The following is a 15,966-nucleotide window of genomic DNA, read 5'->3' on the forward strand; positions in this document are numbered from 1 at the left end:
TGCTATACTATTGTGAAATGGGTCCTTCCTTTGTAGGATTTAGCGAAAATTGATGGGATAATGTCTGCAGAATAGTTTAATTTCCTTGGGTGAGCCCCTCTACAAGTGCACATTTTTATCATTATGACTATTTGTGCCTCTATGAAATACTGCCAAAGAGAACAAGAGGAGCCTGCCAGAAAGAGAAATTTTCCTAGGGAGAGAGATGAAAAAGAAATGGAATGAGAGTGAGATTTTAAAAAGAAAATACGGAAAAAAGTAATTGCAAGACAGAAATTAGAACAATTATATAAACAGAGATTGGCTTCAAGGACACATGGCCAAAATCCCAGAATCAGAGGAAGGCTAGTGGTGGGTAAGAAGAAAAACACAACAAAAACCTTTGAGAGGACATTGAATTCTCCAGGGGTGATCAGAGAAGTTCCAGAATAGAAGCTTCAGGCAGGCTACATTTTAAAAAGAAGAAAGAGAGAAAAGAAAAGAAAGAAACTAAGAAGGAAAAGCAAAATTTCCAATAGGTCTTTGCATTTTTGACTCTTCTGTCTTCCAGAAGAGATTTTTTTCTGCCCTAAGATATTGGCTATCACTGAGAGAAAATGGTAATTGTGGCTTTTGCAGCCTACAGCAGAAGTTTATTATGCTTCCTGTATGCAGTACCCCTTCTTTTTCAACTCATTCACCTGTGCTGAGAATAAAGCAGCTCTCCTTGTCTTGTGCATCATAGTTGATGGCCAGCTTCCTCTCTACAAATAGGCAAATGATCTTAATGACATCAGTAGTCCACATTAGAAACATTTATCAGAGCAGTAGAACTAATACAGACTATTAGCCTGCAAATGTTGGTTCCTGTGCTGTTTGAGATTATTTTTAAGTTAAAAATTATCTAAGAACAATTATGTGGTCTGGTGTGGATTTTCACTAAATAAACTTAACAGTTGGTCAGTTTTGTACTTGCTTTTTGTAGATATAAATTAACATTGTGCTTTTTATGAGAAGAATTTTAATATCCAGACAGATGATTTGGCATCTTAAGACATTGTTCGGAACTTTGGGGGCAGTCCCTTTTGCTTACTCCCTATTGCCTGGAGGATGAAGGAGAAAACAGAGAGGATCCTGGATATTGGCTTCCTTGGAAGCTTCCCAGTGATGTTGCATGTGAATTTACCCATTTATAGGGAGCTTGCCAGCCCTTCTATATCCAGCTCTTCTACTATCATGATTCAGAGAAGTCACTCCCTCTCTCCACCTATACCCCTACCCCACCAATGTTTTGAAGAGTCAACTAAGTTAAATACTAATTTTCATCAGACCCACCTTGTGAAACTTGTTGCTATAATTTGGATAGGAGATGTACCCCAGAGGCCCCTGTGTTAAAGATTTGGTCCCCAGTTTAGCATAATTGGGAGGTGGTGGAACCTTTAAAAAATGGGGCCAACTGGGAGATTTTCAAGTCATAGGGAGTGTGTCCTTGAAGGGGATAGTGGGACACCAGCCCCTTCCTCTTTCTCTTTTTTACTTCCCTGCCATGAGGTGAGTTTGCTCCACCATATACTTCTGCCATGATATATGGCCACAGGCCCAAAGCAAAGGGACCAACCAATCATGGACTAAAACCTCCAAAACTGTGAGCTGAAATACTCCTTTAATTTTGTAAGTTGATTATCTTGATTATTTGTTATAGTGATGGAAATCTGTCTAACATACTTGTGAATAATTGTTTTTAGCTTTTCATTTGTTGAATTAATTAATAATCACTTTTAAGGTATGTACAGAGTCCTGAGAAAGATAACAAAGAAAATATGAGATTTTTTTTTCATACTGACAAAACTGAAACCTGATGAGGAAGAAGTGACTATTTATTATTTGGTTGGTTGATTTTGTTTGTTTGTTTGTTTGTTTTTTCAGTTCTGGGACCAAAACCAGGGCCTTGTATATACTAGGCAGGTACTCCACACTGAGCTACATACATAGCCCAAGAAGTGACATATTGTGTTAGTTGGCTTTTCATCTCTGTGACAAAATACCTGAGAAAAACAACTTAAAGGAAGAAAGATTTATTTTGGCTCATGGTGTCGGAGGTGTCAGTTCATAGTTCACAGTTCATAGTTGACTGGCTTCACTGTTTCTGAGAAGGAGGGGGGCCTGTGTCAAGATAGAGTCCCCAAGGACTCACCCCCAAGGACCCACTGCTTTCAATTAGGTTATACCACCTAGTTTCTACTACTTCCAGTAGTCCATTCAGCTATGAATCCATCAGTGGATTAATCAGGATTCAGTCATTTCCTGAAAGTCCCACCTGTGAACTTTACTGCATTGGGGACCAAGCCTTCAATGCATGAGTCTTTGAGAGACATTCTAAATCCAAACCATAACACTCATTTAAGTATCCATGTTAGATATTTGTAGTCAATGAAACTATAAGGGCTTCTAGAGACTACCTAGTTTAACCCTCATCTTTGGCTATAGCCTAGGGATGTAAGGTGACTTCAACTCTGGTCTTCTAATTCTCTGTGTAGTTCTTTGGTTCTTTTAGCAAACATGAGAATTCATACTTTGCATCAGATGTGGGTGTAATCTTGAACAAGATATCAAATTCACTGTTCAGGCAGCCAATAGAGCCCAGGAGAGATACACAAATTACATGCCAAATTAACAAAAAGAATGGCAGTTGTAAAAATATCTGTGGGAGGAACACCAAACCCTGTCCCCAGGTTACGGAGCAGCACAGTCTTACAAAATTATAATGCAAAACCACATTATTTAAAATTTTCTGGTAGTTATATTAAAAAATTAAACTGATGCAATTTACTTTTATTGTATTTTCTTTAACCCATACTATCCAATATATTATCATTTCAACATATAATCAATTTATAAAAATTAGATGTCTTACATTCTTTTTTCCTGCTAAGTTTTTGAAATTTGGTGTATATTTCACATTTATAGCATATCTCAATTCAGAATTGCCACATTCCAAGTGTTCATTAACCACATCTAGTAAGTGACTAACATGTTGGACAGAGCCTGTTGGTAGAAAGTTTCTTGGAGGATGATTAAGCCAGAAGAATAAAAAGTTAGCTTGGAAAATAAACGGACATGGGAGCATTGGAGACATCTTCTGGGCTTGAAGAACTAATAAACTCAAACACTCAACAGATTACAGAAGGAAGCATCTTCCAGAAAATGCATGGGATTCTTTGTATCCTCTCTTGCAATACAGGGCAACCATTTTTTGGGACAAGAAAGCTAGGGGGAGAAGTAGGTTTGGGGGAATAAGCTTGTGTTCAGTTTCAGACATGTTGATTTTGAGTTGTTTGGGGACAACCAAGTGGAACTGTGAGCTTCAAGAACTATAGTAGTTCAGAAACTTCTGGGTGGGTTGGACTACAGCACAGAAGCATCAGGAAGGAGATGAAAGTGTAATCAGTGTTTTAAAGGATGGGTAGACAATGTCAGTTATCCTACAGGAGCTGTAGGCTACACAGAGGAACAGACACAACAAAGCTAATTATTGGAATTACCAAAAGTTTGTGGACACCAAGTCAGCCTATATGTAACGTTCACACCCCATTATCTCCTATAAACAAAATATGGTTACTTGTTATGCTAGAGTGACATTTTGGTGTAGATGCAGACCTTTTATTAGAAGACTTACATTTTCATCACTCATGAAATCAAGGTCCATTTTGTGTGGCTTAGGGAAATTTCATTAATTTAGGCTGATAAGATCATTTACAAAGTACATAATTTTTACTGAATAAGTTTTTACCCATGCCTAAAGTGGAATAAACTAAATTTAAACATCACACTTATTTTTCTTTTTTAATCCAAATTGTTAAAACATCCTCTAAATTTATATATAAATTTCAAATATAAAATCTGAGCATGGGCAAAATTAAAAATTTCAGATTTTTAGTGGGGGATTCAAGTAAAATTGTTATATCCAAAATATTAATGTCAAATAAATTAATTTTAAATGGAAAAATACTAACCTCCCTGAACACATTTCTTCTATTGTCTTAGCAACTACTAGAACTCTTATGGGTGTACAGGGCACAATTACAAAATATGGAATTCTGGAGACTGGTAGAATGATAGTAAATGAATCAAATTGTGAAAATTAGAATATACAATGGATAAATATAATTAGAAAAGGATCTGAATTAGTCTCCTTTCCAGAGGCAATGACAGAAGGTATATATTTTTATTCCATTCTTAAAAATTGATGAATATAAGGGAAGAATTTTTAAAATAAAGAGAAAAGTTATTTGTTCACAAAATGCAATCACTGCCTCATTTTCCTACTGGGTCCTTGGAGTTCAGGTGAGACTATACAATATCAGAGGAATGATTTGCTGGAGCCGGAGAAATACACAGCCCTTAAGCTGGCATGCTAATGACTGAGCCTCTGGGTTGTATATGCTAGAAAGGGCAGGGAGTGTGCTCTTTATCTCTGCTATGGCTTGGAAGGAAAGATTCACCAAGGATTAGTAATGCTAATATCAAGTATTTTATGGCTGCAATTCATTGTGGAACCTCTTGTAAAATCCTGTCAAACAAAATGGCTGTAAGAGCCACTTTTGTTTTGCTGCCAAAAGAACCATTTGGTTTCTGCTAATTTAGTTACAGGTTTAATCAGATATTTGCTTATTGCTCTCGGAAATTTCACTGTCCTAAATATCATGGCTCCATTATTGCCCTAGAAAAACTCCAGAGTTCAGTTTGATTCAGCTCTGTTCATTGGACTCCAAGTTGACATGAATCCCTATGGTAGTGATACATAGATGAGTAGGGAGGCTTAACACCTCATAAGAGAACTAGGGTCACTTACAGTATAAAGTTAATAAGAACCCCTCCAATGGTGGTGCAACCAAGTAGTCCTGGTGCACCCATCAATCTATCTACTTATCTACAGTTGATTGTAATATAAGGTGCAATAGAGATACTGTGAAGAAGGTACTTATTACTGTAGAACAAGAGTTGGCAAACTTTTTCTGTAAAGGTTGAGATGGTAAATATTTTAGACTTTGCAACCTGTATGTGCTCTGTCACACTACACAACTCTGCCATTTTTGTGTGAAAGAAGTAATAGACAATACTTAAATGAATGCGCATGGTTATGTTCCAATAAAATCTCACTTACAAAAATCAGGTAGCAGGCCAAGCTCATGGATTATAGTTTTCTGACCACTGGCTTGGGAATGCAGGGAGGAGACATCATTACTGAATGCTTGAGTCAAACCTTTGTGAGGGAAGAAGTATAAAAATTGGTTCTAACAGGATGCACAATGTTTCTGTTGGCATACCTATTTTCAATGAAGTTTGTTCTTAGTTGTTGCCAAATTGTTTTATGGATATTAGTATTCTGTCATCAGCTTTTATATAGGTTCCTTAAATATTGAGGCCAAGTGGTCATTTTCAGTTCTTAACAGGGTTTAGATGAATTCTAAGATATTAAGAATAGAATAGGGACTTCGGGAAATTTTCACTGAGCTTTTCATCTGCTTTTCTAAAGGTCCAAAGCCACTGTTAAAGATTAATAAAGACTATTCTTTTTTAAAATATTTTTTAGTTGTTGATGGACCTTTATTTTATTTGCTTATTTATATGTGGTGCTAGGAATCGAACCCAGTGCCTCACACATATGAGGCAAGTGCTCTACTGCTGAGCCACAACTCCAGCCCCAAGACTAGTCTCATTTATCATTTTGGAGTTGCAGATACTAATAGAGCTTCTACACAGTCTTTGATTCCAGAAGAAGTGAAGAAATGCAAGAAGGTGGTGCTCTTCTGCCTGAGTGAGAACATCTGGCAGCCCCAGACCTGCACTAGGGTGTTGCAGGCTGTCTCCTTTATTCCAGACTGGAGGGGCTGGGGGATCCCAGCAGAGGGAAGGCATTCCCTTTACCCCAGTTGCCAAACAGCCCTCCGATCCTTTGGAGTGTTCCCCTCCGGGATCCACCCATCTGGGAACTCCAAGCTGAAATCTCCAGCAGTCATGGTTCACATGCTGTTTCAAGAACATGTGAAGAAGTTGGATCCTGGTAGCAGCTATGGTGGCTCTCATGTTGGCTAGCTCTCCTTGCCATCTTCCTTTCACTTCTAGAAACATAGCTTCTGGTGTGACTGTCTCCAATGGTGTCATCAATGGTGTCCCAAGAAGAGAAGGGGACCCTTTGATTCTAGACCATAATGGAAGCTCTATGTTAATGCTGAAAGGAAGTAAATTAGCACTCCAGTTAAAGGGTGGTCATGATGGTTATGCATTAAAAACCTGAGATAACCATAAATATGAAGGGCCCTTAATATTCAGGAGACATACTTTGTTTTGTCTTGTTTTACCTGCTCAAATGAATTCTCATGGATTCTTTGACCTGAATCTCCCAAGATCAGTGCCAGGTAAGGAGTGGGCCTTAATATCCATCCTGACAAACCCTGTCAGGGCAGTTTCATAGGCCTCACAAATACCTGTCAACTGCCACGCATCTGGGAAGCCCAAGCTAAAATCTCCAGCAGCCATGGTTCACAGGCTGTTTCAAGAACATGTGAAGAAGTTGGATCCTGGCAGCAGCTATGGTGGCTCTCATGTTGGCTAGCTCTCCTTGCTATCTTTCTTTCGCTTCTAGAAACATAGCTTCTGGTGTGACTGTCTCCATTGGTATCATCAAGGTGTTCAATGACATGAAGGTACACAAGTCTTTGATGCCAGAAGAAATGAAGAAATGCAAGAAGGTGGTGCTCTTCTGCCTGAGTGAGAACAAGAAGAACATCATCCTGGAGGAGAGCAAGGAGATCCTGGTAGGTGATGTGAGTCAGACTGTAGATGAGCCCTATACCACCTTTGTTATGATGCTTGCTGACGAGGACTGCTGCTATGACCTCTGTGACGCAACCTACAAGACCAAGGAGAGCAAGAAGGAAGACCTGGTGTTTATATTCCGGGCCCATGAGTCTGCACCCCTTCAGAGCAAAACGCCAGTTCCAAGAATGCCATCAAGAAGAAGCTTGAGAAGAAGATTAACATTAAACAGGGATGAGAGGTGGGAGGGAAAGGGAGAGAGAAGGGAAATTGCATGGAAATGGAAGGAGACCCTCAGGGTTATACAAAAGTACATACAAGAGAAAGTGAGGGGAAAGGGAAAAATAATACAAGGGGGAGAAATGAATGACAGTAGAGGGGGCAGAGAGAGAAGAGGGGAGGGGAGGGGAGGGGAGGGGAGGGGGGATAGTAGAGGATAGGAAAGGCAGCAGAACACAACAGACACTAGTATGGCAATATGTAAATCAATGGATGTGTAACTGATGTGATTCTGCAATCTGTATATGGGGTAAAAATGGGAGCTCATAACCCACTTGAATCAAAGTGTGAAATATGATATATCAAGAACTATGTAATGTTTTGAACAGCCAACAATAAAAAATTTAAAAAAAAAAAAGAAGAAGAAGCTGACAGGGATCAAGCATGAATTAAAGAAAACTGCTACGAGGAGGTCAAAGATCACTTCACCCTGGCTGAAAAACTGGCAGACTGTGCCTTCATCTCTCTGGAGGGCAAACCTTTATGAACCTCCTCCAGTTCCCTGCATGGAACATCTGGCAGCCCCAGACCTGCACTAGGGTGTTACAGGCTGTCTCCTTTATTCCAGACTGGAGGGGCTGGGGGATCCCAGCAGAGGGAAGGCATTCCCTTTACCCCAGTTGCCAAACAGCCCTCTGATCCTTTGGAGTTTTCCCCTCCCTCCATCCCTGACTGCCCTGGCCTTCCCAAACTGCTTTTGATCTTCTGATTCCTCTTGGGTTGAAGCAGACCAAGCCCTCCCTAGGCACCAGGTTTGGGGTGGGGGCTATCTTTTTTAAAGGACACTCCTACTCCCCACATCCCTGCTCCTTGTCCCATCCTGCTAACTTTTATCCACAATACTGACTGTGCTGATCTGTTTAGTTCTCTGTATAAATGGAATATTGTGGAGATGATCCCACCCTGTACTAGCTGGTTCCCCTTCCTTTTCTCTTGGTCTTGACCATTCATGGAAGCAGGACCATTTGGACATTAAACTAAAAAACAAAAAAAGACAACAATAAAAAGGCTTGTTAATGGGGAGAAGAAAAAGAACATGTGAAGGCCTGTTACTCAGGATGTGGTCCTTGGGCCAGCAGCATCAACATTCCCTGGGAATTAATTAGTAATCCCAGTATCTTGATCCCTACCTTAGGCCTGTTTAATCAGAACCTGCATTTTGTTTTGTTTTTTGTAGTACTGGGGATTAAACCCAGGTCCTTGTACATACTAGGCAAATGTTCTACCTGAGCTACATCCCTAGCACATTTATTTATTTGTTTGTTTGTTGTTTTAAGTTTTGAGACAGGGCCTTGGTAAATTGCCCAGCTTGGCCTTGAACTTGCTATCCTCCTGCCTCAGCATACGGAGTAGCTGGGATTATAGGTGTACACCACTGCACGCAGCTAGAACCTACATTTTTAATAATGCTTAGATGATTCCTGTGCAGACTAAATGGAGAAGCCCTGCTGTAAGGGGCGCTTTTCATTATAAAAGGCTTTTCAGCACTTTTCTAATAAATGTATCAGCTAGTTGCTAAAATCTCTTTCCTGGAAACATTCACAGCTGCAGATATATTATTATTGTCAGTTGGAGGAGGAGATTTTTAGAACTTGTCTAATAAAAACTTAGCATGTCACACATGGTTACAATATAGCTCATTCCCTTTACCAAGTAAGTCTGTACACTTTGTAAATAAATGTGTTCCTTGCTGTGGAAATAATTACTCCATGATGTAGAAATATTGAGAGCTTATTGCCTTCCTAGTGTTTTCAGCTCATTTTGTCTCTATGACAGATCTTGGAAAAATACATGATGGTGTTTTGTCCTGATTTACAAAAGGATTATGTTTGGACATAAAAGGTAACAGAGCTGACTTGTGGCTCTTACTTGAGCTAAGGCAAGGGAATTCTGAATTTTTATTTGTTCAGCGATAATATGCCCATATTTGGAGCAGATGGAATGCAAAATATGAATAAACTCCAAATGGAAGCTGGGGAAGGTGGATGAAAACAACGGAAACCTAATATTATTACTAACGGCACCATTTATCTTCTTTTAGTTTTTATTATGATTGCCATATACATATAATTGTTATCAAAATTGTTATGGAAATGTCAGGCCACAATGGGAAATTGTGAAAATTATATTTTTAATGTGGGCCTTCTCTTTCACCTCCAGAGTCTGAGATGAGGCCAGCTCTTCCAGATTTTTCTAAAGACACAGGCCATAATTCAGTTTTCCTTATATGGAGCAAGGAGACATCCTTACATTTTTAGTGCATTCTCAGCATCACTTGTTCCCTCAATTTTTATTTAGACTGTTCGTTCTTTGAGGACAAAAGTTTGTCATCTCTGTTTATCTGTCATAGTTCTACCCATTAAATGTTGCTCAAGGATGGCTGGGTGTGTGGTACACACCTATAGTCCCAGTGGCTCTGTAGGCTGAAGCAGGACAATCATGGGTTTGAAAGCAGCCTCAACAACTTAGCAAGGCCCTAAGCAACTCAGTGAAACCCTGTCTCAAAATAAACTATAAAAAGAGTTGGGGATGTGGCTCAATGGTTAAGCACTCCTGGGTTCCATCCGTGGTATAAAAAAAATGTTGCTCAACATAAGGATTTTCAAATGAACAAAATAAACATAAATAAAAGGAAGGTGATATTGGATGGGAAGCATCTGCAAACTGGCTTCAATCATGATAGGAAAATTCCTACATAATCCTTAGAATATATTTTGTCACTATGATCTTCACAGTTGTTTAAAGATGACAGGGGGAATGTTGGGAGGAGGGAGAGGAAAGAAGAAGAGGAGGAGGAGGAAGCTCTGAATGATAGATATCTATTTTCCAGTGTATATATTTGTATCCCTTATGAGGCTTTTTGTACTCTCTATTCTTATACATTTTTTATGATCTTGGAAATGTGCAGATATTGAGAAATCTAGTGAAATAATACATTTCCTTTGATATCTAGACTGAGAGTATTAAAAAATCATTTTAATTTCTGCACTTAGTATCAAGTATACATTTGTTCCTTTATAGTAATAGTTCTGGAAAATTATGAGATGCCATGGAACTGCATGATGAATTCAGGTTTGTAATAAGAAGAGGCAACAGTCATGTAAATGTGGAAATGAAGGTGTGAATCTCTGTATTAAGCAATTCTAAATGAAAAGCCACTAGAAATCTTCCTAGAATTAGATAAAAAATAAAGCACACTAGGTTTATATGTTTTGTTTACATTATATATAACCTGTTACAATATCACATAGATACTCTAACTCTAGGGAAGTGAAACAGATGATACATTTAACACCAGTGCATACAGGCATAACTAAGTATGCTGTAACTCTCTACCACACTTTGTTAAGAATATCAGCAGGTTTTCTATAAACACCTGTGCTTAAGGGATTATAATTCAGCAGTAAAAATAAGAGAGTTTCCAGCAGACACAGAGATAGCAAACCAATCTCAGGCATGTTTGGGATAAAAAGTAGGCATATTTAAGATAGGAAAATCAAGTCTTTGGTAATTAGATAAAACCCAAGTAAGGCTAAAACAATGATGAACATTATTTGGCATCATACCTCTTGATAGTAAAACCACTTTATAACATGATATTTGAAAGCATATATTAGTTTCTGGTCCCATTTGTTTCTCCCAGCTGAAAAAAATTCTTGATTTGAATTTTGGAAAGCAGCCACTACAATGGGTTTTTCCATTATGGTTTGGAACTGAGTATGTTCCATATTTGAGATACCATTCATCCAAATAACGCCCTATTTGTAAGAGAAGATCAATGGTTCAGAGATTTAAAACTTGCTATAAATATTCAGGTATGGGATGAGCTGAGCTACAATGTACTATCTTTGGATCAAATGCTATGGTAAATAGGAATCTTATTCATTTTCTGTGAGTGGTAATTGTTACCTCAGTGAAAAAATTGTATTGCAGAATTTGTGTATCTGGGTCTCTTCCAATCCTATTAAAGAGTATTTCCTTTGAAAAGGAGACCTGTTTAAATGATGAAGGTGGCATTTTGGAATTTGAAGGGACTTCAAAAATCATGTCGTCTAATGCCTTCATTCCATGAATAAGGTAAATGAGGAACAGAAATATAATGACTTTCCCAAGGCGACACTATAAATCAGAGTTCAGAAAACTATGGCTTGAAAGCTGAATATAGATGTTTTTGTAAATAAAGTTTTATTTGAAAGAGCCATGTTTGTTAGTTTACATGTTGTTTGCAGCCACTTTTGATTCAATGGTAGGTTTGAGTATTTGCAACAGAGACATTATGGCCTGTAAATCTGAAAATATTTATTCTCTGGCTCTTTACAGAAAAAGTCTGCTGAACTCCACTATAAATGGTGTACTTAGAACTCAGCCTCTAACTCCTAAGCCAGTGTTTTTTCATCTATTTCCATTTTGTTCACAAAAGTATATACACAGTTATATCAGTTCCTTCCCCTCTCTCTCCACTTCCTTCTTTTTTTAACAATTCCTCCCTTTTTATTCCTTTATGTACCTAATCAAAGATAATTTATAAGTAACATTTTAATTCTCTTACTCAGAAAAAAAGCTTAATGGAATAGGAGATAACTATTAAATAAATACACTTTTAACTTAGGATTATGAAAGTCATTAAGCAAGGCCAAGAAGATTGAGTGAATTGCAGTCCAGATAAGCAAATACTTTATATTGTAATCTACAAAAAATTAAAAATTATCAAAACATGAGCACGTTCCCAAGAATAGTGAAAATGTAATTTTTACATAGATAGCTACATGGGAAAAATGTTTTAATTTTTTATATACATGTTCATTGAAAAGCCAATTAGTTTTGAGTATGCTTGGTGAGTAGCAATATTAGGTTATAAGTCATCTATAGAGAAGTGAAATGTGAAGATGAATGATATCTCTCAAATTGATGAGTGATTGCAAAAGTGATTTAAAAACACATTTGAAAATTAGATTAGGCCATTTGGCATATTCAAGCAATGTTGTGTTTCATTAATTCTACAATCACTATCAAGTTCTATGACATGATGTATTTGGTGGATCCTGAAAGCATATTCTAGCTTCATATTACAGCTAAAAGCAAAAGACTAGGCCCCCAATGAAGGGGGGGAAGTATTTAATGATTGGTATGGGTTAAGAAGTGGTCTGTGTGGGAATAATTCGAGAAATGCAAGGCAGATTTTCCTGTCTCCCAATGCCTACTCTGTGAAATTCCCAGAGCAGGAGTTTAAATAAAGCTCAGGGTTCAGGAAACAACCCAGAACCAGGACAAGGTCCAGGTTGGGTAAATCATGATCCCTGCCTTCCTCAACAATGTTATAAGTTCCATGAAGGAAAGTAACTTGTCTGCTTCTCATATCTCTAGTACTGCACAATAACTCGCACAAAAGTCCTCAATAAAATGTTTTCAGTGAATGAATGAGTGTAGTGTTATGAGGGCATTAGGTGTTTGGAAGAGAGAAAAAAGAGCTCTCAGACTGCAATATAGCCCATAAAAATGGGGACGTAGAGATAGGGTTGCTATATCACATACAGGACAGACCACAGAACCTTGAAAACAGGGGTCATTGTTCAATGAATCCTTGCTGATTGACAAGAAAGGCCTATCTAGGTAGAGAAATATTTGGCCCTTACAGTGCCTACATTCCTACTCTGAATCTTGACTTAATCAAAATAAGTCAGTCTTCTCCCTGGTCATCAGTAAAATCAAACTGTCATTTTGAGAGATTCATTCGCCACCTCAGATCTTTTATGAAAGAAAGAAGAATAAAAAGGATAGGTTAGTGTCTGGCATTCATTAACAAATGTTAACATCCCATTCTGGATGTGCCTTGGGCTCCTGGCATATTGAAACATTGGTGAGAAGCTTTCTAACCAGGATAGAATGTTCTTTGATGTTAAAACCCATGTTCTGGTGCCTGCTTTGTGCTGTTGCTGTTCTTTCTTGTCTGTCCCACTTCCTTCCTCTATCCACCAGAACGTGGGGGTCCTCTCTGTTATCCACTGACACATTTCCTCATCATAAATTCTAGGAACAGTTTGTCCTGCTTTCTTATTGTTAAATAATTATTAGCTCATATTCCCATCTTGATCTCTGTCTTCTGATCATTCCAAGCAGGAACTTTTGAACCTTTTCTGCCATATCCCTACTACCCACAATTACCATGGTATTTGCATATAAAGTTCTCACATTTCGTGTGTCAGCTCAGTTAACAAACAGTAGCTGTTAGACAACTACCATCAATAGACACTGCTTGAATTATAGGAGTCATATTTGAATAGACTTTATGACATAGTTTACAAATATTGGTCATTATTGCTGAGATTTGCAGGGAAGAACTATATCATCTTTCTAAAGTTTAAAGCTTATGATGATACCACCAGTTATGGGTGATGAGTCCTGCTCCCTCACATTTTGAAGTATAACATTAGAGAAGCACACTGAGGCAAGCATATAAAGCAAGATTTATTTAAAAAGGGGTAACATAGATTTCTCCCAGGAGGGAGAAGGGGGCCATAGCTGGTATCCCAAGAAGTGAGGGTGTTCTGCCTTTTTATATGTCCTAGGCTTCCTTTGTTCTCCTGCTCTCTTCCCCTTATCTCTCTCTTTCCTGTGTACTTGACTAGGCCCAGGAGATGCTCGATGGGATGGCCAAAAAGTGAGAAGCAGATGGACAGGGGAAAGGCAGAATGAAGCAGCCCATGACACATTAATTAACAACTTTATAACTCCCTGTAGGGAGGGGCAATTCCTGGGAGAGGTTACCTTAGCAACAGGTTGGTGCAGGGGCAGGTTATCTTGATAGAGTGGAGAAGGGCTCAGAAGGTATATCAATCCCTCAGGGGGCAGTCCCCAACTTCCTGGACTCACTTACATTGGCCTTTTTGATCTGACCTGACTTGATTACCTATCTATACTGACTTCCTGTCTAATTCTGGCTTCAATGACAGCTTTGCATTTTGAAAACACAGTTGAATAATGAGACAGGACAAGTAAATGCAAAACATAAAGTCTAATGGATACTGAATCAAACAAAGATTTTTTAAAGGACACTATTAGGATAATTGGAGAGATTTGAATGTGGACTATACATTAGATAATGTTATTATATCAACATTAAATACACTTAATGTGATATTGTTTTGTAGTTTTAAAGGAGAATGTCTTTTTATGAGATTGATGCTGCAGAATTTGAGGGAAACATTTCATGGTATCTATGACTTAATATCAAATGTTTCAAGTAAAGATTTATAAGCACAAACAGAGATAGGGAATGAGGGGAAAAAGATAAATGTTGCAACATATTAACAATTGATAAACCTAGGTGTTTGGAAGAGGGAAAAGAGAGCTCTCAGTCTGCATTATAGCCCTTAGGCAAGGAGATGTATAGGATGTCAATGTTTTTTATCCTCTGCACTATTGATATTTAGGGCAGGGTGATTCTTTGTGTTGAGGCTGATCTGTACATTGTGGGATATTTAGTAGCATCCCTAATCTCTACTCGCTGCAGGCCATTCCTCCCTGCTAGTAGTGACAGCCAAGAACATCTGCAGATGTCAAAAGATCACTGGGGGGCAGAATTGCCCCTGCAGAGAACCATTGGTGTGGGTAAATAGTACAGTGATGTTTGTTAGACTCATATTTCAACTTTTCTATATGATTAAAATTTCTCCAAATAAGAAGCGTAAACAGGCCAGGTATGGTAGTGTGCTCCTATAATCCCGGCAACTCGGAAAGCTGAGGCAGGAGGATTACAAGGTCAAGGCCTGCCTCAGTGACTTAGTGAGACTCTATCTCAAAAAATAATTTTTAAATAGCTGAGATGTAGCTTAATATTAAAGAACCTGTGGATTCAGTCTCCAGCCTAGTATTTCCAGGGAAAAAAATGAAAAAGGGGAAACAAGGAATCATGGTCAGGACAATAAGCTTATCCTCAGGGAAGAGTCACATCCTACTTAAGCTAGAGAAATGAAAGCAACTTTACATCAAGGAAACTAATGAAGGCTTAAAAATCTAACATCATTTAGGTTTAGACTTACACACTGATTTTGTTTTGGAACCTTCAAATTTCTATTTTATCTTTTCAAAAACTCCTAGGATGATGAGGCAACAAGTTCCTGTTGAGCACAGTGCTGGCTTTGAAAACCTGGACCTGCCTGTTCATTGTCATATGACTCCTTTTGGAGGATGCCCCCAAATGAGAGCTATTCATTCATTCACTTGTTCAAAGGGTACTGTTATTAAACAGTCTGCAGGTACTAAATGCTGTACTCAACGTTGATGTAAACAGTAGTAGTGGTTTTGAATCCATTTATTTCAAAGTACAGACTTGGTGGTCATTGTCAAACTCAAAGGAGAGGGTTGGAAACCTAGGAGTCATGAGAGTTCCCATGTCTGTCTGTACATTTTCACCATGCAGAGACATATATCCACCCAACCATTTGTTAACAGCAAGTAATGTTCTAGGGCTATGTTGTAATTCCAGGTATTTAGGTTACCCTTCCAAAAACAATGACAAAAAATTATTTCTGTGCAATTTTGTGTTCCTTGGTTAAACCAAACTTAACAGGACAATTTATGTGTCAGCTCAGTATATCTACCAGGCATATAAAGATAAGACTTGTTCTTGTCCTTAATGAAATACCAATTGGCTGGAGGATATAATAGATAAGTAATTACTACTTCAATGTGGTAAGGCTAATGAGAAGAGTTCAAGTTGCAATGAATATATTCAGAAATAAATGTTTATTAAGCATCGACTAAGTGCATCAAGTGGGGATGTTTCTCTTAATGCTATGATGTCTCCAGAAGCTTATAATCTTGAAAGACTTGAATACACACAGTTATTAGAAATTATACAAAGTAGATGTTTCCAGAAAGGTGCATACA

The 15,966-nt window shown here is 38.2% G+C and overlaps 1 protein-coding gene across 1 annotated transcript in view; it reads left to right on the top strand.

Annotated features, from left to right (window-relative positions):
- Frmpd4 (FERM and PDZ domain containing 4) overlaps nucleotides 1-15,966 on the top strand; it is a 230,759-nt gene that overhangs the window by 4,904 nt on the left and 209,889 nt on the right. The window contains exons 2-3 of the mRNA XM_027946511.2: nucleotides 4,973-5,076; nucleotides 6,626-7,039. Coding sequence (XP_027802312.2) covers nucleotides 4,973-5,076; nucleotides 6,626-7,039 — 518 coding nt within the window. The remainder of the gene's footprint in view (nucleotides 1-4,972; nucleotides 5,077-6,625; nucleotides 7,040-15,966) is intronic.

Source organism: Marmota flaviventris, chromosome X, assembly GCF_047511675.1.
Source record: "Marmota flaviventris isolate mMarFla1 chromosome X, mMarFla1.hap1, whole genome shotgun sequence".
Classification (NCBI taxonomy): Eukaryota; Metazoa; Chordata; class Mammalia; order Rodentia; family Sciuridae; genus Marmota; species Marmota flaviventris.